General features: G+C 38.0%; 2 protein-coding genes across 3 annotated transcripts; one reads left to right on the forward strand and one right to left on the reverse strand.

Annotated features, from left to right (window-relative positions):
- The first annotated feature begins 212 nt into the window (after positions 1-212).
- On the forward strand, positions 213-5,070 carry LOC117326036. Of its 2 annotated transcripts, XM_033882621.1 has the most exons (3): positions 213-3,896; positions 4,466-4,531; positions 4,973-5,070. In XM_033882621.1, exon 1 carries the CDS (start codon positions 225-227, stop codon positions 3,627-3,629), a length of 3,405 nt encoding a protein of 1,134 aa, XP_033738512.1. In that variant the 5' UTR covers positions 213-224; the 3' UTR covers positions 3,630-3,896; positions 4,466-4,531; positions 4,973-5,070. The 2 variants fall into 2 exon arrangements, with proteins under 2 accessions (XP_033738512.1, XP_033738511.1); XM_033882620.1 differs by having other exon boundaries at positions 4,466-5,034.
- Positions 5,071-13,127: 8,057 nt separating this feature from the next.
- LOC117326532 lies at positions 13,128-20,610 on the reverse strand. Its single transcript, XM_033883288.1, has 7 exons — positions 20,523-20,610; positions 19,991-20,223; positions 19,213-19,365; positions 16,594-16,753; positions 14,856-15,119; positions 14,473-14,658; positions 13,128-13,591 (listed from the first exon to the last, which is right to left on the reverse strand). The coding sequence occupies exons 1-7, from the start codon at positions 20,608-20,610 to the stop codon at positions 13,383-13,385; spliced, it is 1,293 nt and encodes a 430-aa protein (XP_033739179.1). The 3' UTR covers positions 13,128-13,382.
- Positions 20,611-22,158: the final 1,548 nt, after the last annotated feature.

Consider the following 22,158-nt stretch of genomic DNA (forward strand, 5'->3'; position numbering starts at 1 on the left):
TACATCATAGCCACTTAAAGGAACTGAAAGACCATATTCCTAAGTTCCGATCGGATTGTCACATAGGGCTTCTGATTGGAAGAGATTTACCCGAGGCACATCAAGTTCAAAGGCAGATAGTAGGACCTAGACGAGCGCCATTTGCACAGAAGTTGAGCTTAGGATGGGTAGTTATAGGGGAAGTTTGCTTAGGCAAAGTGCACCCTCCTAGTACTGCCAAGGTAATGAAAACTGCTATAATCAACAGTAGGGGTTCTATATTCCAACCGTGTGACTTCAACCTGTATACTAAAGAGAGTTCGGAGAACGACCACATCTTTGTTAAAACGAAGGATGATGAGAAGGTCAGTCTGTCTGTTGAAGATCGTCAGTTCCTTGATGTAATGAATGAAGAGTGCCATAAAGATACAGAAGGATTTTGGACAGCACCTTTACCTTTTCGATACCCAAAGTCTAGAATGCCCAACAACAGACCTGTTGCATGGAAGAGAGCTATGATCCTGGATGCATCTCTCAAGAAGAACCCTACTAAGCGAGAGCATTTTGTATCCTTCATGCAAAAGGTCCTTGACTCTAAAGCAGCAGAGGTAGCCCCACCTACAACTGACGAGGTATGGTACTTGCCCATATTCGGGGTGTATCATCCGAAGAAGCCCGATAAGATCAGGGGAGTATTCGATTCGTCTGCGACTTACGAAGGCATTTCTCTTAATGGAACTCTCCTGTCTGGACCTAACCTTACCAATAGTTTACTGTCAATTCTCCTTCGCTTTAGAAACGATTTGTATGCAGTGACTGCCGATGTGGAACAAATGTTTTACAGGTTTCTCGTGAAGAAAGAACACAGAGATTTCCTGCGTTTCCTATGGTACAGGAACAATGATCCTACTGAGGAACTAATAGAATATCGAATGCGAGCGCATGTATTCGGTAATAGCCCGTCACCAGCTGTTGCCACCTACGCCCTACGTAAAGCGGTTGAGGATGCCGAGAAAGATGTCAAGGATCTAGTTAACCAGGATTTTTATGTCGACGACTGTCTGCTATCTCGTCCTACCGCACAACTAGCAGCTGATGTCGTGAAACGTACCCAGTTGGTGTTGAAGACTAACGGAAACATTCGTTTGCATAAAATAACCTCAAACAACCCTGAGGTGATGAACGCCTTTCATGAAGAAGATCAGTGTCAAACATTGAAATCTTTGAACTTTGACAAGGATGCACTGCCGGTACAGCACAGTTTGGGCATGTCCTGGGACCTAAACACAGACTCTTTCAAGTTCGATATCCAGGTCAATACTAAACCGGAAACCCGTCGGGGCATGCTCTCCACTTTAAACAGCATATTTGACCCGATCGGTTTCCTATCACCAATCACAATCCATGGTCGTATTCTCTTCAGGGAGATTGCTACTGGTACCGGATGGGATGAACCTATACCTACAGAGCAACTGGAAAAGTGGAATGTTTGGACAAGGTCTCTGGAACAACTGAAGGACATCTCCATTCAACGAATGTTCGTTCCTCTTTCCCTCAGCACATCGGACGGGGTAGAACTACATATCTACTCCGACGCCTCGGAGAAGGCGATTGCGACGGTGGCATATGTGGTTACTTTACACGATGGAATATACCATACTGGTTTTGCGGCAGGAAAGTCAAAGATAGCCCCAGTTAGAGGACACACTATACCTAGACTTGAGCTGTGCGCAGCCGTCATGGCAGTTGAACTTGCTGAATTTCTTTGCGAATCTCTCCATATATCTCTACAATCCGTGAGGTACTACAGTGACAGTAAGGTCGTTTTAGGGTATGTTAATAACAAGACACGCAGGTTCTACACATATGTTGCTAATCGCGTGGAAAGGATTTTGCGCAGCTGTCGAGCAGATCAGTGGTCATACGTCAATACTAGAGAAAATCCAGCTGATCTTGCTACTCGTTCTTCCACCAAGCCAGAGGATTTTGCAAACAGCAACTGGCTGCGAGGTCCTGAACAACTCTATAAAAACTTTGCTATAACACCAAGGGAGTTTCCATTAGTAGAGCCAGATGATGACAAGGAGCTGCGACCGGAAGTCACAGTAGCTTCCCGTAAAACTGTTTTAGAAGAAAGCTTCATTGACCGCTTACAAGATTTGTCTAACTGGCGCAAACTAGTGAATGTCATAGTCCTGATTAAGAGAGCTGCTCGTCGCTTCAAGGGAAAACTTACCCCGGACTCTCCGACTGAGAGCACAACACATCTAATCAAGGAATCTACTGCTGTTATCATTAGACTTATTCAAGAGCATGCTTACCATGAAGAAGTTTTGTGTCTAAGGGAAGGAAAACATGTGCCCATGTCAAGTCACATCAGGAATTTGGACCCTTATCTGGATGGTTCTGGTGTCTTGCGTGTAGGGGGACGTCTAGGAAAGAGCGATCTTCCTATCGAGGAAACTAATCCCATAGTTTTACCTAGTAAACATTGTCTGACAAAGCTTTTAGTCCAGCATCATCATAAAGCAGTATATCATCAAGGACGGCTTATCACGGAAGGTTCATTAAGAAACAATGGTTACTGGATAGTAGGTGCTAAAAGGTTGATCACCAGTATCATTAGTAGCTGTGTTATGTGCCGGAAACTTCGAAGGCCCCTGGAACATCAAAAGATGTCTGATCTCCCTAAGGATCGACTTGTTCCAGGGCCTCCGTTCACCTCCGTAGGTGTTGATGCCTTCGGACCTTGGTCCGTAGTCACTAGGAAGACGCGAGGTGGATCAGCAAACTCGAAGCGGTGGGGAATGCTGTTCACGTGTCTGACGACACGTGCCATACACGTGGAGGTAACAGAAGAAATGTCTAGCTCATCATTCATCAACGCTCTGCGACGGTTTGTTGCTATCAGAGGCAACGTGAAAGAAATACGTTCAGACTGTGGGACAAACTTTGTTGGAGCTGTGAACGAGTTACACATTGACAGCGTTAATGTTGGAGATGGACCTACTGCCTCTTATCTCAATGATTCTGGCATCGTGTGGAAATTCAACGCTCCACATTCCTCCCACACGGGTGGAGTGTGGGAGCGAATGATTGGGGTAGTTAGGAGAATACTTGATTCTATGTTAATGGGTGCTGCAGGCAAAAGTCTAACGCATGAGATTTTGGTGACATTCATGGCTGAGGTGTGCGCCATTGTCAACTCTCGACCAGTTGCCTCCATTTCGCATGATCCAAAATCCCCGGAAATCTTAAGCCCAGCTGTTCTTCTGAATCAGAAAGTGAATTACTATGACCCAGTTACAGCATTGAATTTCTCCGAAAGAGACATCTATAAGGGTCATTGGCGCAGAGTCCAGGCCCTCTCTGAAATGTTCTGGAAGAAATGGCGCGAAGGTTACCTTCAAACCCTACAGCCACGTAGGAAGTGGCAGGATGATCAACGAGACCTCAAGGAAGGAGATATTGTGCTTCTCAGAGATAAATCACTACCGCGCAACGATTGGGCGTTAGGAATCATTCAAACTGTGTTTAAAAGTGAATGTGACAATAGGGTTCGCAAAGCTGAAGTTCGCGTCGCAAAGGACAACAGAGTGACTGTGTTAACGCGTCCCATAACAGAAATGGTTCTTCTTCTTGAAAAGTAGACTATGGACTCTGTAAATGAAGAACTGTGTATTCTGGTTGTTTAACATTTATAATTTGTAGTAGAAAATAGTGATATTACTAATATCAGACGGGGAGTGTGCTGGACCAGCAGTAGGAATTACCTCCCTTGGTATAGCCTACGTCAGTACGTGATATTTAGTAGTTGTTTGTCATAAGTTATCCCCCGTAGTGTCGCTCTTTTTATTGCAGAAGAACGCCAGAAATTATAAACACGTTTTACAGCGTTACAAGACCGCAGTGCATTTGTAAGTTTTTTAGATATATTTTGCAATGTCAATATGGTATATATTGTTTGACAAATATCACATAAGTAATGTGGATCGACGTTCGATTGTCAAATTTAGACATTAATTCAGTATTGTTCGGTTAAGCGATATGTTAGTATTTTTCGAAACAGTGCAAGTCATTTCGTCCCATTTTATATGTATGGCAAAACAGTGCCTCGCTGATTACATGGAGCCTTTTACTTGTGTAACTAAAATGTAAAATTAATGTGTAGCATTACCTCCCATTGTTTGATTTACCATTAATTGTCATTTTATCGATAAATGCGTATTTTAAGTCTGTTAAGGAAAGTTACAGTCTCCTAGTCATATGATTACAGATGTCAGTATTTAGTGCTGCTGTGATTTATTTGTATACACTGTGTAGTTGTAGTTATATAATAATATAGTATGCCAGTTTGAGTTTATTACAATCTCCACATACATATATCTTCATATATATCCAAGGGTAATAAGTACTTCCCTATGTTTGTAGATTACTATTGATATTAGTGTTGTAACTGCTCACAATGTATTTTACTTAATTGTAGAGCACATGTGCAAGCCTATTTTTTGAAATGCCTTAAATCAGAAGTCAGGCTAGGTGTCACCACAGCGTAAGTTTATATATGCATGTACAAGTATAGATCTATTATAGTGTGCAGTACAGTACCTATATATTGTAATGATTCAATCTATAATTGTTAATCACATGTGTGAATAGTTAAATACTAAATTGTTATAGTGTTTATAATACTATCTATTAGAATGTTGTCTATGAGTTCAGTTCTCAGACATGATAATATGACCATTAACGATGAGGCTAATTGATATCAGAGTTAATATGTCAATAGTTATAGTAACAACAAAGTCTTTGATTGTACAATGTACCTTTAATTTTCAAGTAATTATATTGTTGATTTGTCAATATTATGATACTAGTATTCAGTATTCTAGTCAACAATGTTAGCTATATAGGAAAAACAGTATGTTTAGTATGAAATAGAATATTTGTCACTATGTTAGGACTCATAAGAGTATTTTGTTTCACATTTCAGTTCTTACGGTGTTAACTATGGTTTTAACTATGGTGTTATGTTGAATAAACAAGTTTGACGTCCGTTATCTGTCTGTCATCATTCAGCAAGAGTGAGTGGCGGAACACTGAAGACAACAGAGAACACCGGAATATAACCTGCATGGAGACGAACGAATGTTCGACAGTAGGCGTTTTCTGCTTCATCGACGGCTTCGCCACTTTAATATTTTTATAAACTTTACCTTTGAAAATTTGCCCCAAAAACCAATTGAATCAGCCCCTTTTTAGCCTGAGAAATATAAATTTACTGATTGTTTATCGAATGTCTAATCCTAATACTATTACGGATACTTATGTGCTATAGGGTGTTGCTCGCCAACAATTACCTTCGTTTAGCATCATTAATCCAGATCTATAAATTAAGTACATTGGATCATCCAAACTGTTAGACAGGGACATAGTGAATCCTTATTACAAGCAAAAATAAAAGCAAAGTGAGAGGAGGCTCACATAGATGTATATAATAATCTGTCCTGGTATTAATGTTATAGCGTGTACGTGTTTACAAGTTTATCAAGGGTTGGCGCACAGACGTATTGACTCACGGATAAAGTAATTAGCATCATATGACCCCCCACCCCCCCACACCCCAACCTAACCCAACCAATAGAATACTTCTTTTCTCTTAGCATCAAAGACAATACTTACGTTGTAAAACAGTTACCATTGACAGGAGCCTTCTCGTCATCTTGCAGTTCTTGTCCCGTTCTAAGTTGTGCAACAAATATCGTATGACCTTACGTCACCACGTTAACTTAAGCAATGTCTATATAAATACATAATTCATATACACCTAACAGTTCAAACGGTTGAAGACATACTCTCCTTCGAACCAGAATAGTAACTTTTCTATTCGGATACGTCTACGGTCGTTTTAACACCACATATCTTGTGTTGGTAGTAAATCTATTATTGAAATCCCATTTCCTTTACGCTGTATCGCCTTCTTTCGACACAAAAATATATGTAAAAGTTGGTTATGAACGGTAATGAGAAATGGACGCCAAGTTTAATCTATAATTACTTTGGCTTTGTGCTTACTTTCCCGGAACACCAGTATCCGGGTACTTTTGTCTATGTTCAATCTGATTAAAAGACAGATCCTAATACTAACACGATAGTATTAGGATCTGTATTTTAATCAGATTGGTCTATGTTTACATTTGTCAGTTTTTTTATTATCATTATTATCTAGAGTTAGACTTTCGGTCCATATCTCGGATACTTATTAACATGAGCCTATTCGGAGCCCTGGACTGATTCAACAGTTAAATAACCGGGCACAAAGTTCCCCTATAAAATGCTTGAATCAGTACCGGTAATACAAAATTAGTCTATGATCTGGTCCCATTTTCATCAATACTCGTTATTTTATCTTACGGAAAATCCTTACCTTATGTTTTTTTCCATAGGGAAGCATACTAAAATTTAAGGAAAGTTCCCAAGATTGTTTCTTAAATGAAGAAATGATTTCCTTTGGACAATTGAGGAAGGTTGATGAAACAGGGGCCAGATAGTACAGCGCAGATAATCTTCTTTACCGACTGTCTACCCTTAAATCACCCAAGCAAGGCGTGGTCATTGTCTGGATTTGTGAACTTCTTTAGTCCAAACCACGTGGCCTGATTAGGCTAGTATGGATTAGTTTTTAATCAATCTACTTTGGGTTCATCGACATAAGATATTCATGTGGACCATTTTTCATTTCGCCATTGACTAAGATGCAATGCTTAACACACAATCAAAGAAAGAGAGCGCTTGCAATACCCACATGTCCATCCACATTTCATACGTCATTACCTCATTTTAGCAAGACAATGCTCGGTCACCACATAGCATGATTGCCACATTGACGGAATGGAACAATATTCCCTTGAGACGAATTAACGTTCTAAGATGTGTCCACACCATGTACTGAGTGGCACTTTTATGTTTATGTTGGGTGGTATAGATTGCAAACATGTTTTTTAGTGACTATACCTCGAAATGAACTGTCAGGCACGATTCATTTAACAACAACACACAAAAGTAGGTTTAAAAAAAGACTTTCCCGATGTTGAATGTAGCATATTAATTCAGCTTCGGAATCATTTTCTACAACTACTACTTCTACTGTAGTTATTTTTCAAAAGAAAATAATCACCGCGAAATATAGATTCCTCGAAAATTAAATTGATATTGTAATACTTTCCATTTACTATACATAATTTTTGTCTGTATTTTTTCTTTTTTTTTATTTGAAAATCCGTGAATGAATGATCCATTATGGGACAGTCCTTTCAATATACATACAAAATTATAAACTTTATTTGAGAAAAATAGCTGAATACGTTACAGCAACTTACATTAATAACGTTTGTTGGCCCGAATGGAAGCGTGCGAGGAGTATTCATGGAGAAACCAGCCTGGTGAGGCAGGTGACCCAATACCTTTTCACGGCGTGCGAGGAGTATTCATGGAGAAACCAGCCTGGTGAGGCAGGTGACCCAATACCTTTTCACGTCTGATCGAGGAATCGAACCCCGGTCGTCTAGGTGAAAGGCAAGTCCGACCACCAACGAGACAATACACAATATAAAGTATAAATGTGGTATTCTTATCTATGTCTTCAGGAAGTTTTATTGCATTCACTTCATTATTTACATCTTCTTCGCATCAAGAAATGTGAAAATCTTTGGGCAGTGATCCCACGAGTGTAAAACCAATCACAACGTGACAAATGGATTCGTATTGATCAGTGTTCACAGTGGAACTGTCCCAGTTAATCAAGTTTAACAATGATTTCTATTATTAGCATCATATCTATATAGCATAAGGACACAATTTTATATAGATATATGTTAGTGTGTGATTATTATCATTCTAGATATATTGTAGGAAGGTTGGGGTTTGAGTAGTCCGCCACCACGTCTATGTTTTAATATTTATTTAATCTCCTCTTTTGGTAGTACTGTAAATATTCAAACTTACCATATAGACACGAGTTATCTATGTGTTTATGACACAATTTCCTATTCTGTTATTGGACTCGATAAATGCGTTCTTCTGTGAGAGTTTATCAAAATGCAACATTCAATAACTTTAAATGTCAGTAACATGATACATTTTCATTACCTTAAATGTCTCCCTTGTCCCGATCTTTCAGCAAGATAAGTTTTAAGCAAGCTTTCTGTACTAATATTTCTCCAAACCTAACAAGCAATCTTACATATAAGATATATATATGATCATGTTTAAAAATCCTTTGTTTTAAATATGTTTTATTGCAACCATTCGAAAAACTAAAACATGACATTTTTCACCCAAAATACTGTTATTACTCTTTCCAAAAATTTGTTTGTGGCGAAATATAATTAATAAGAGATCAATGGACCTTAACGGTTACCTGAGTTGTAAAACATTCAGTCAGTTTTACCCATTTTGACCCGCCAATTAGCCCCATTGGTCACCAGGGCCAATATGTTCATACCATCAAACTGCAATCCCTTACTGACAGTTCTACGTAATTTTGATTCTAACACGATTCGTTTGCAACGCGTGTTTTGATTGGTTACGGACCATGTTCTAATCTGCGGTCAATCGTGTTTAGCCACGCCCCGTTTCTAGTCAAAACAATATGGCATCAAGTTCGTCTCCGCAATATTTATGATTGATGACTTGATTTGAATGAAAGTGAAGAAATTGAAAAAAGATGAATTAGTTGGATATATTAAACAAAAATAGTACTGAAAATATTATTCTTGTCGTCTTTTATTGATTAAAACGTCATTCCGTCCGTGTGTAGGCATCTAGATATCTAGCCAAGTAAAATCCGAAATGAAATGGAGCAATCATTGAGTTGCAGAAGGCAAAAACACAAACTTATCTTAATGTTCAAAATATTAAATAATTAAACCCCAGATTACTTAAGAGAAATTATTGAACCATATATTCATGATGAAACCTTAGTTAGATATCCACTCCGTACAGTTCGATTATTTGACCCCCCTTTACGTCGTACAGTAACTTATTTTGAAAGTTTTTTCCCATCCATGTTAAATGAAATGAATAGACTCGCTCCTGAAATCAGTAATATTCACTCCACTAATCAATTTAAAAAAACTTTTAAATAACAATCACCATATTATATCCACTACAACTGATGTATTTAAATATTCTGGCCAGCGTGATATAAACATTATTCTATGCCAATTAAGAAACAACGTAAGTAATCTAAATTACGACCGTTTTAATGATCATCTAATTGAATCTCCAATGTGTCAATGCAATCAATCTGTTGAAACTATATCACATTATTTCTTTGAATGTAATTTATATCAAAATCTTCGTCTAGTACTTATACAACATTTAAATCATCCACATCATAATCATTTATGTACCAATGTCATTGTCAATGGACGTACTCTTTGTAATAATATTCAAAATTTTAGCATCTTGACACATGTCTCAAATTTCATCCTGCAATCAAAGAGATTTTGAAATCATGTCTGATATATAATGATCTAATATTTTTAATATTTTTTTAACCCCTGGTGACTCCAATTATACAGCAGTATAATTAAATAGACATCTAAATACATGTTTTGAATATGTAATATGAAATTGAGTGAATAATGTCTATTTATTCTTGATTACCAAATATACTTGATTAATGTAATAATGAACTCTGGGCAGTCTATTAACAATTTATCTTCTGTTAATCTATTTTATCTATAACCTTATTTGTTTGTGCTTATATGTAAGTGAGGTAATTCCTATAAAGGTCTTTTTGAAACAATCATTTTATTTTCAAGAGTTGGTGTAACTCTACTATCTTAATATGTTTCTATGGGATGAAATTGAATTTTGATCCTCTTCAGTGGATGGCTTGTGTGTTAAACATATGGACTTTATGGCCTGTATCTGTTGGGGGAATAAACTCAATATCATCATATAGATACACCTACTTTACAAAATACACTACGTTTGAATATTCATTTAGTAAATAATAAAACAATCAGCTAAACTAAATATCCTAAGGGTTACTATTTAATGTTAAAATTAATAAATCCTTGTAATTATTAAGGAATTACCTCCCCTGATACCCTCACCAACCTTCCATATATGTATATAGGTCTGTGTTTGTTTACCATCTGTTAATTATAAGGAAAGGACTCAGATAGGCTATGCCTGATGTCCAATCCTATTGACTTAACATCATGTCAATAAAATATGTTGAAATTGAAATGGAGCAAGTGCACAGAATTTCACATAATGATTTTTCCTATAGAAACGCATTTAAACTGATTTAGTCAAGACATACATATCGCTATGCATACTGCAGAGTAATTCCAAATATGTTGTTAAATCTTCGGTAACAGGACTTTCACAACAATCCAAACACACCGCTTCGTCAACATATATATCGAAGTCTCGCCAGTATGGGCGTGGGCAAAACAGATGATGCTCAAAAATGTTATTTTCCTGATATAAACTATGATGAAGTTTATCCCCTCCACAGGAGAAAAACGCAAGGCTCCAGGATCTTGAAATTTACATTTTGGTGAAGTATCGGAAAACCATTCTATATATGAAAAATATTCTTCCATATCTGGGTTTTGAGAAGACGTTTTTTCATGTTTCAGTCAATATTACGCATTTTGGCCCTGACCATCCGCAAAAGCGAATAAGTGCATACCATCAAATTGCCTTCCTATACTGATAATTCGAAACAATTTTGATTTATTTCCATTGGCAAATCAACTAATGATCCTCAAAAATGGTATTTCCCTATATAAACTATGCTAAGTTTACCCCTTCCCCTTTCCATGGTCATCAAATAGACAATATTGGTAGTGAAACATCTTACGACATTTCCATCTTTTGAAGAGTCCCTGGAGGTTGGGGCAATACAATTAACAATCTTGGTTGACCTTTGCTCATGGAAGGTTTCTTAAAAATAAGACCAATCAATTAAATCAATATAAATGTCTAATCATCATTGTGTTTAGTCTGCCATATCACACCGATATACCAATTTTCGTGAAAATCGGAAATCAGAATTTTGATATAATCATTATTATAAATTGGTTGCATTAAATCATATCAATGGAAGCCGGGGAGATCCGAATGGAAGGTGTGTAGACTGACTAACCTGTCTTAGTAACATTTCCCACTGAATACTGACTGTGTTTTTGAAGTAAATCCTAGAGGAGAGTAGAATAACTACGGTAGGCATTACATCTACCTGTGACGTGCCTGTTGTGCTCCGAAGGTGAGTCCTTTATTAACAGGATGAACACCTATAGCTGGTTCATATTTGGTTACCTTTTGATTTTCTGACCAAAACACTATCTCTCCGTAAAAGACAATTTGATGTGTTTTCCATTTACCCACTTTTTGGAGAACAAAGAAATGCGTTCATATAGTGAAACATTGGCCAACAAATTACGGTCAGATTCATATTATTTTTTTCATACGTGCGCATTTAATTGACTACCTGTAGAAAGTGGGGGGACCGATATATGCAGCTTTTACATGTGGACTGTGAAAAGTGGGACAGACAAAAATTGGTACAAAATTAGTATCGTATTTACATATTTTTTTAATGAAATTAACCAATTACCCATACAACTTTCAGAAAAACTGGAGTAGGTGAAAAAAGTTCCATCACAGTAGAGGGTGTCGGCGTTGACAAGGTCTAACAGGTTGTCTGCAGTAACGAGAAACTGATGATATGCGAGTCATCTCCATCATCAAAGAGTATCTGTTTTTAATATATGCAATCGTCTTGGTCCATTTAAGTATATGCCATCGTCTTGGTCCATATAAGTATATGCCAATGTCTCGGGCACTGTAGTCTAGCGTTTGCAATTGGTCAGATTCGAGGAATCTTTGCTGGGCTAGAACAGGTTCACAATGATGACACCATTTTTGTTTTAGTTCTTTTTTTTTTTTCGTTTTGGTTCACCACGAGGTGAAATTCAATAGAGCCTGTCTCATAAACATTTCTATTTCTATCATCCCACTGTAGATTGTATCAGTTTTTATAGAAGTTCGACGGTGATCATTGCATTGTATAGAGAAGTACAATAGGCCGTTTCCAACAGTCCTATTTACAACACGATATAAAAAAGACTTCATACTGCACTTGGCTTCAATGAGCTATACATCATCAGCTTCGATCATCAGAATTCTAATCAATATCCATTAACAGCAGAGGGGTGTTCACCAACTGGTAACAGGTAACACCCACCATCATCTAAGTAGTAGATATTCGCTTGGGTAACTTCTATAATATAACTTTCATAATCATTCTGAAAAAAGGCGTTGATACTTGAAAGCTGGTACTGTGAATAATCATTTGTTTATAAACATAATTATTATACTGATAAGAACATGCTCATCATTTAAATATTTTCCTCAAGGTTAATTAATGGATTGTATAACATATCTCAAAACAAGTAAAAGTGGCAGGATCATGCTAGTGACATTTCAGCAAATGTCTTTTTTCATTATCATGAAACTAAGAAGAGTTCCATAGGGATCTTGGTGACCACCATTGAATGATCTGTATTTCAGTCCTTTGAAAGACATATCTTTTCTCTACTTTTTCCTTCTTTCATCTTTACCTCTTACTCGCTTGATAGCATGATGAACCTACATATTAAGTTTAAGAAAGATTTTAACAGTGTAAATCCAAGATGGCTGGTTGTCTGCCATTTTTCTTTCCCGATCTGACTCAAACTGTGGATCAAGGGAAACCTTCATGGGAACATATCATAACAGTACTTCTCAAGAAACAGCGATAGAAAGGATCGTTTACGGACGGATGATGGGCGGACCACAGCCAAAGGACGTCGGACAATTTGGATAGCCCACCAACATCAGATGGAGGGCTAAAGATATTAGTTGATTTCAGTATTTGAGAATTAAAAAATCAAATTTAATACATAGGGTAATATTAATATATATGAACATCATGTAAGTTTCTAGGAGATTAAAATTCAACGTTGATAAAGATAAATTCATTGAAAAAAGATGTGACAATTTCCTCCTGGTAATATATTTATTTAAAATATATAAAACAAAATATATAGATAAATAAGATAAAAATATTTTTTTATAACCTGGAAATTTTGATTAAAATGTAATACCATCACAAGAAAAAGTATCAGACACCGGCCTGAGGTTGCTAAGGTGACACAGGTAACAAAAGGGGAAAGGCACATGTAAATACAGGTACATGTATATGTTTATATAAGAAGTGGGCAAATGGCGACCCAGCTGCCAATTTATACAAAGAAATTATGCAAATATGTTTGTGTTATTGATAACACATAAATAATAGAAATATACTGTCATAATTATGTCAGATTGTGTCAATTAAGTCATATCTCACAGATCGAGAATTGCGTTTTTGAACACTTGTTCCTTCTGAGTTCATTTCTATTGTAAAGTAAGCAATCAGCTTCGGTCTCTATCGCGGTGTTCCATCTCACCAGTTCCTTCTTAACAGGCCGAGGTGGATTTCCTCCGTCCCACCAACCGGCCACTCCTTCAAACGCATACCATCCTCCATTCACCCTCAATGACGTGCCTATTAATAGATGAACGAGTTCTTATCAGTGCAGTTTTAATGAATATCGATATTGTGACGATGTACAATTACTTCCTGAGGTATCATACAATGGCCATTGTTTGTTTAGAAGTGTTGCTAAAGTAAATTTTACATTACATTATAAAAAGGTCACCTTCATTAAGATTCCCCATTCCATCACAGAAGACCCTACAATAGATGCACAAATGAAGATTCCTTAGCAAGTTTCGTTTTTAAAATAGATTAACGTTTTAACATCATACTCTGCACACTGCGAAATGGATAAAAATTTGTTTCTATGTTAACAATGAAATTATTTTTGCATTGTCTTACGTCCTATCAACAGCTAAGGTCACATGAGAACTAACTAGAGAAAACAAACACTGCTAAGCACAATATGCACATGAAGATATAGAATGGACAATTTGATATATGTTCCGGAGACTGACCGATTGGTTTGGTTTTATTTGTTTAACGTCCTATCAACAGCTAATGTCATTTAAGGACGGCCTCCCGTGTGTCCAATATGCATGCGTGTGGTGAGTACGTGTATATTTTAGGAGGCTTCAGTATGTTCGCGCTAGGTCTTTTTGAGATAGTCCGGAACTGTTGCCGGTTTATAGTGCTACCTCACTGAAGCATACTGCCGAAGACATCCACTCCTGCTTCTGCGCATCTTATTGCGAATCTCATGTCATCACTGAGATGGTTACTTCCGCTGAAGCAACAACTAGATAACTATTTTATATATCCTCATGTGCATATCAACTTTGTTTTCAAGTTCACGCAAGTTGTTGGAGAGGCTGCAATGACTCAGGAAAAGACTGATAGATAGTCTCGTTTTAAACGCCGTGTAATACATAGACAACCGAATGACTTACCGAGGGCCAGACTAGATGACTTCACCCGATATAGGAGGTCGAGTTTTTCTTGAGAGTTGACTACTAGTAGTCTCATCTCGAAGTTGGCACAAGCTAACATAGCTTCCTCCTTGTTGTGCCGCTGGGTAATAACCTTGTAAATAATCCGAGTTTCTGGATCAATTATCATATGCAGGTCTATTGAAGCTGAAACAGTAAGGTCCAGATTTACTTAACTTACGCTGACGTTGGGGGAACAGCAAGGTGCTGCAGATGCTTTTAGTATTCAATTGGGGAAATATTAAGAAACTGGGAATAATGTCTACTTCAGGTGATACAGAACTTCACTATTTTCAAACGAAACACGAATCCTGGTATATAATTAAGATTAAGAATACACTCACTCATGTCAAAGTAGTAGAGATTGGGTTTGTCCGAAATCTTCTCGTCCACTCCTGACTCCAACCGAGTGTACTTGTTGACGTTGTATGTCTTACACTGGCTGTATGTGTCGCTGTAGGAGAACGAGCGACACGTGACGTCACGATGACACCGGATGCTACATTCCCGAAGATCATTTGCATGTTCTTCCTTTATCATATCGCTCTCATGGATGGATCCAGCTGGCAAAGGGAGGTAAGCAAATCGTCGCTTTCCGGTATCTTGTACTACAGTTTAACACAACAACTGGGACATTGGAATACTCTATACTGTATGCTCATATCACAATGTAGTTATTACATTTCAAGCAAAAGTGACACCTAAAACATTCAATTTTGAAAAAGATAAAGTAGAATATAAATGCACACTAATTCAAAGTAGAATATAATTGTACACTGATTCAAAGTAGAATATAATTGTACACTAATTCAAAGTACAATATAATTGTACACTAATTCAAAGTAGAATATAATTGTACACTGATTCAAAGTAGAATATAATTGTACACTAATTCAAAGTAAAATATAATTGTACACTAATTCAAAGTAGAATATAATTGTACACTATTTCAAAGTAGGATATAATTGTACACTAATTCAAAGTAGAATATAATTGTAAACTAATTCAAAGTAGAATATAATTGTAAACTAATTCAAAGTAGAATATAATTGTAAACTAATTCAAAGTAGAATATAATTGTAAACTAATTCAGAGTAGAATATAATTGAACGATTTTTCAAAGTGAAATATAATTGTACACTGATTCAAAGTAGAATATAATTGTACACTAATTCAAAGTAAAATATGATTGTATACTAATTCAAAGTAGAACATAATTGTAAACTAGAGATATCTGACCATACATTGTTAATACTTTCCATAAATCCTTATTATAATTAACCCATTTATTGGGAGTATATGTAAATATGTAGACATGTTAATGATTTTCTCATTACCTATACATATATAAGATGATTTGTCCTTACTGAAGGACTTTTAATTGTAATAATACAGTTTTGGGAAGTCACATTCAACTCTTTTAAACTTGCAGTTTTTCAAAATATTTCGAGCGTGTGCTACATAAGGACGATATAAGGTATGGTTCAACCCATTATTTACAGTCTTTATCTATGGTTCAACTTTATATTGAGTAAATGACAGCTTCTCAACTGTGTCCATTCAACACTACACACACAAAAACTTTCAGAAACGCATTTTTTCACATTTAGACAAACATAGTCAAATGCAATGTTTCTTATATATACTGTAAATTAAAACTAGTATAAGGCACTGCTATGGTGACAAGATAATTTGCTCAAAAACCCTTGCCTACATTCATGGAATTGGCAAGCGTACGAAAGGAAGAGATCGACTTGTGAAGTGTAGTGTTTCGTCTGTGAACGTGTGGGGTGCAACCCACAAGTCGATTGGATTTTCAAAATCCGTTTTTCTTTTTTATAATATTCCAGAGGTTTTAAAATGTAGGTTATGTATGAGAGATATTTGAACTTGAAATTATTTTTTCAGTGTGAATGACCCAAAATATTTAACAAAGATTAAGTCAAAACTTAAAGCTGTTTAAAGCAGTCAATTTCCTTGACAATAAGATATCAGTGTATCTACAAACACTCCCATTTATATGCCAGACAATATCGTTATTTCAGTTCATTCACTGATTCAACGACTATTACATGTACCTACCCTGGGCACATCCGATAACATCAAATCTCAGACAGGGTGGATAAGGTGGTGGTTTAGTCCAGCTCATGGGTTTGATACGGACATACCGAGCTAATACAGGTGAGCTAAAGACGCTGTGCGTTATTGTGTCCTCCGCGGCGTCTGTCGGACCATAAAACGTCTGAAAAAGAAAACAAGAGGTACAATGGGCCTGTATCGCTCACCTAGCTCTACAGCAAATTTGCAGTTGATTGAGTTCATTTCTACAGATACTATGCTGATAACCAATTTATTCAAATATCAGAGTAAATATTCTAGTCCTACATTCCAGCATACTATTGGCCTAATATCAGGTCTTGGTGACTCTTGGCTATGGCAAGATTTAAACATTTTTCAACCATGTGACCTTGAATGTAAGTCAATGTCATTCAGTTGAACAAACTTGGTAACCCTACACCCCAGCATGCTACAGACAGGCCCAACCTCACGTACCTGAGCCTCTTGCTGTTTGAGAAGTCGTTTAAAGAGTATAGCATATTTGACCCATGTGACCTTGAATGAAGGTCAAGGTCATTTATTTGAACAAACTTGGTAGCCCTTCACCCAAGCATGCTACAGGCCCAATATCAAGTCCCTGGGCCTCTTAGTTATTTAGAAGTAGTCGTTTGAAGATTATAGCCTATTTGACCCATGCGACCTTGAATGAAGGTCAATGTCATTTATTTGAACAAACTTGGTAGCCATTCACGCTAGCATGCTACAGGCCCAATATTAAATCCCTGTGTCTCTTGGTTATTGAGAAGTCGTTTGAAGATTATAGCCTATTTGACCCATGTGACCTTGAATGAAGGTCAAGGTCATTCATTTGAACAAACTTGGTAGCCCGTCACCCCAGCATGCCACAGGCCTAATATCAAGTCCCCTGGGCCTCTTGGTTATTGAGAAGTCGTTTGAAGATTATAGCCTATTTGACCCATGTGACCTTGAATGAAGGTCAATGTCATTTATTTGAACAAACTTGGTAGCCATTCACCCCAGCATGCTACAGGCCCAATATTAAGTCCCTGGGCATCTTGGTTATGGAGAAGAAGTCGTTTGAAGATTATAGCCTTTTTGACCCATGTGACCTTGAATGGTGGTCAAGGTCATTTATTTGAACAAACTTGGTAGCCCTTCACCCCCAGCATGCTACAGGCCTAATATCAGGTCCATGGGCCTCTTGGTTATTGAGAAGTCGTTTGAAGATTATAGCCTATTTGACCCATGTGACCTTGAATGAAGGTCAATGTCATTTATTTGAACAAACTTGGTAGCCCTTCACCCCAGCATGCTACAGGCCTAATATCAGGTCCCTGGGCCTCTTGGTTATTGAGAAGTCGTTTGAAGATTATAGCCTATTTGACCCATGTGACCTTGAATGAAGGTCAATGTCATTTATTTGAATAAACTTGGTAGCCCTTCACACCAGCATGCTACAGGCCCTATATAAAGTCCCTGGGCCTCTTGGTTATTGAGAAGAAGTTGTTGAAATGAAAAGTTGACGCCGGACGGCCGGACGGCCGGACGACGGGCGCCGCACCACGGCATAAGCTCACTTGCCCTTCGGGCAGGTGAGCTAAAAATATACATCGGTTTCGCCATTTTCTTTTTGTGCACAACACACGGGGAAGAACACGAACGTCACGCTAACTTATTCTATCAAAATTTGAAGCAAGAAACCTCGCTGTGCAATCCAGAACTTATCACGTATGTCATTTTTGACCTTTGGGTGGTTGTCCCGACACTTTATCACTAGCCCTCCACCTCTGGGTCGCAAGTTACTGAACTCGACCTCAATTGAAATACAACGGAGGAAGAGGGCGGACCTTGTTATCGAACTCGTCGTTAATGGACAAACCCCGGAAAAGAATGGCGGGACTTATATGGTACCGAACTCGTCGTCAATTGGCAAGCAACGGAGGAGGGCGGAGTTTGTTTACGAACTCGTCGTCAATTGAAAAGCGCCGGGAAAGGAGGATGGAGTTTTTTTACTGAACTTGTCGTCAATTGACAAACCCCGGGAGAGGAGGGCGGAGCTTGTTACTGACCACATATTCTACATATGTAGATGACATACTCACTATTTTCCAATATGGATGAAAGAAGAAAGCCAACAAATATTTTCTGAATTATTAAAATGCGAAGACTCTTCGAAATTTCTACGCAAATATATCGGTTTAAATTGATTTATATATACTTAATACATAAATTATGAGAAAGAATAACATAACAAAGCATTTTTTACTTGAATGTTACGCTAGACATGAGTTTTTGTATCTTTAAAATCGGTAATTGTTATAGGTTTGATAATACCAAATTGATGGAAAACAATTATAACAGCAAAATCTAATCAATGCAAAGTTTATTTTTAATGCATGAATTCACCTTGAAAGTCGTTTCCCTGAAACTGGACACGTGAAAATCATAGATCATATAACTTGAAGTATTGAAATTGAATTGAATCTAGAAATTAGCTATATCCTTGCACTCATATGTCATCGTATACAACAATGCGGTTTGATAGTTCTACAGTCTTTACATATTTGTCCGACTGGTCTGGCATATATTTAGTTGAAAGAATAGTATGATAATTTATATTACCTGATCGACGCCCTCTGACGACACATACTCCCAATCATCACCGTCTGCACTGACCAAAACCTGATATGTGCTAACATCGTGATTTGTCAAATAAGGTACTTTACGCCGTTGAAGAGCCACACCAGCAATCTTTTTGACATCATTAAATTTCACCTAAAATCACAATCAAATCCAGACTATTTCCAACATAAGATGGTGGTTTTACGAAGAATAATGAAACTGAGAATATAGAAAGAGTGGAAAAGCAGACTTTGTATGACTGTTACATGAATAAGATGTTTAAATCAAAAACTTCGTTAATGAATTATACAGAACTACATTTGTATAGCAACGGCGGAAATAAAGAGTCACTAGTGACCCTGTTTTCATCGACGCCGTAATTGTAACACGATGAAGTATTGTTTTCTGAACTACAAATGTATTCATATTTATAATAATCCCTAAGCATTGAAATAGTATCGAACAAAAGCATTTCTTTGTTTTTTTGTTTTTGTTTTGTTTGTTTGTTTGTTTGTTTGTTTGTTTGTTTGTTTTGTTGTTGTTGGTTTTGTTTTGTTTTTCTTTTACCAAAGACAAGGGTATAGACTGCAATGCGGCGAAGAAAAAACACGTGAAATGTTCAATATTTAAACTTGCAACAATCTGAAGTAAAATGTTCAGATGCAAACAAAGGTCAAGCACTGGAAATATGTTATCTATAATCCAAATGCGTGGTAAATAGTCCAATAAGGAATTATGATATACAGGTTAAAATCTAATATCAAGTATCACGACTGACCTGTATATAGGGGTATGTGTCCCCTACTTTGCCACACCATGCTGCTGCATTAGGTGCAGAACACTCGCTTGACGACCTTTCTTCGTACATGTACAGACGACCACAGGCAGGATTTTGATGTAAACCGTTGAAATCATCAAATGATGACGCAGACAAGGCCGAGTCCGGGACTCCCTGGGGACCAGATACAAGGTAATCCCCACAATATTCCTCTCCTGAGCACAGGGTGAAAACTGAGGCAACAAATATAAAATACTGTATGCGACAACAGACAAAACATTGTTCATCAACACCCTACCGACAGACAAAGCATTGCTAATCAACAACACTCTACCGACAGGCAAAGCAGTGCTTATCAACACCCTACCAACAGGCAAAGCATTGCTCATCAACACTCTACCGACAGGCAAAGCATAGCTTATCAACACCCTACCGACAGGCAAAGCATTGCTAATCAACACCCTACCGACAGGAAAAGCATTGCTTATCAACATCCTACCGACAGGCAAAGCAGTGCTTATCAACACCCTACCGACAGGCAAAGCATAGCTCATCAACACTCTACCGACAGGCAAAGCATAGCTCATCAACACGCTGACGACAGGCAAAGCATTGCTCATCAACACTCTACCGACAGGCAAAGCATAGCTCAACAACACCCTACCGACAGGCAAAGCATTGTTCATCAACACCCTACCGACAGGCAAAGCATTGTTCATCAACACCCTACCGACAGGCAAAGCATTGCTCATCAACACCCTACCGACAGGCAAAGCATTGCTTATCAACACCCTACCGACAGGCAAAGCATAGTTCATCAACACCCTACCGACAGGCAAAGCATTGCTAATCAACACCCTACCGACAGGCAAAGCATTGCTAATCAACACCCTACCGACAGGCAAAGCATTGTTCATCAACACCCTACCGACAGACAAAGCATAGCTAATCAACACCCTACCGACAGGCAAAGCATATCTCATCAACACCCTACCGACAGGCAAAGCATTGCTAATCAACACCCTACCGACAGGCAAAGCATTGTTCATCAACACCCTACCGACAGGCAAAGCATTGCTAATCAACACCCTACCGACAGGCAAAGCATTGTTCATCAACATCCTACCGTCAGGCAAAGCATTGTTCATCAACACCCTACCGACAGACAAAGCATAGTTCATCAACACCCTACTGACAGGCAAAGCATATCTCATCAACACCCTACCAACAGGCAAAGCATAGCTTATCAACACCCTACCGACAGGCAAAGCATTGCTAATCAACACCCTACCGACAGGCAAAGCATTGCTTATAAACACCATACCGACAGACAAAGCATTGTTCATCAACACCCTACCGACAGGCAAAGCATTGCTCAACACCCTACCGACAGGAAAAGCATTGCTTATCAACACCCTACCGACAGACAAAGCATTGCTAATCAACAACACTTTACCGACAGGCAAAGCATTGCTCATCAAAACCCTACCGACAGGCAAAGCATAGCTTATCAACACCCTACCGACAGGCAAGGCATAGCTCAACAACACCCTACCGACAGGCAAAGCATAGCTTATCAACACCCTACCGACAGGCAAAGCATTGTTCATCAACACCCTACCGACAGGCAAAGCATTGCTTATCAACACCCTACCGACAGGCAAAGCATATCTCATCAACACCCTACCGACAGGCAAAGCATAGCTCATCAACACCCTACCGACAGACAAAGCATTGTTCATCAACACTCTTCCAACAGGCAAAGCATTGCTTACATTTATTGAGGGTTATAATGACTGATTGTACTTATTAGGGATAATGCGGTATGTTCATGTTCGTTTCCTCATGAAAATGCAAAAACTGATGTCTATTTTATAGTCATATCTCACTGTAGTATATTGTCGAAGAAGTCACCCCATATCAAAAAAAAGTTTCGTAGGAGGGGGAACTATCATTTTATGGATTATCGCCATATCTCCGACAAGGGACTGAATCCAAAACCTTTTTCGCAGAGGCGAACGTTCAACTAAAAGCCAAATGTAAGGCTTGATTTGGTTAATGATTGCTTAATGTTCTATCAACAGCTATATAGCAATTATATTAAAGTGGGGGAGCGCCAAGGGAGATATTATGAAGATGAAATTTGTTTAGAAAGAGGAAAGATAAAA

This window comes from Pecten maximus, chromosome 4 (genome assembly GCF_902652985.1).
Source record: "Pecten maximus chromosome 4, xPecMax1.1, whole genome shotgun sequence".
Taxonomy (NCBI): Eukaryota; Metazoa; Mollusca; class Bivalvia; order Pectinida; family Pectinidae; genus Pecten; species Pecten maximus.

Coding starts and splice junctions, on each gene's coding strand:
- LOC117326532 (XM_033883288.1), bottom strand. CDS start 20,610: ATGAGCAATGCTTTGCCTGTCGTCAGCGTGTTGATGAGCTATGCTTTG. Junction 19,366..19,990: donor ACACATACCCCTATATACAG/GTCAGTCGTGAT, acceptor TTGTGATTTTAG/GTGAAATTTAATGATGTCAA. Junction 13,592..14,472: donor GTCATCTAGTCTGGCCCTCG/GTAAGTCATTCG, acceptor ATCTATTAATAG/GCACGTCATTGAGGGTGAAT.
- LOC117326036 (XM_033882621.1), top strand. CDS start 225: ATGAAAACTGCTATAATCAACAGTAGGGGTTCTATATTCCAACCGTGT.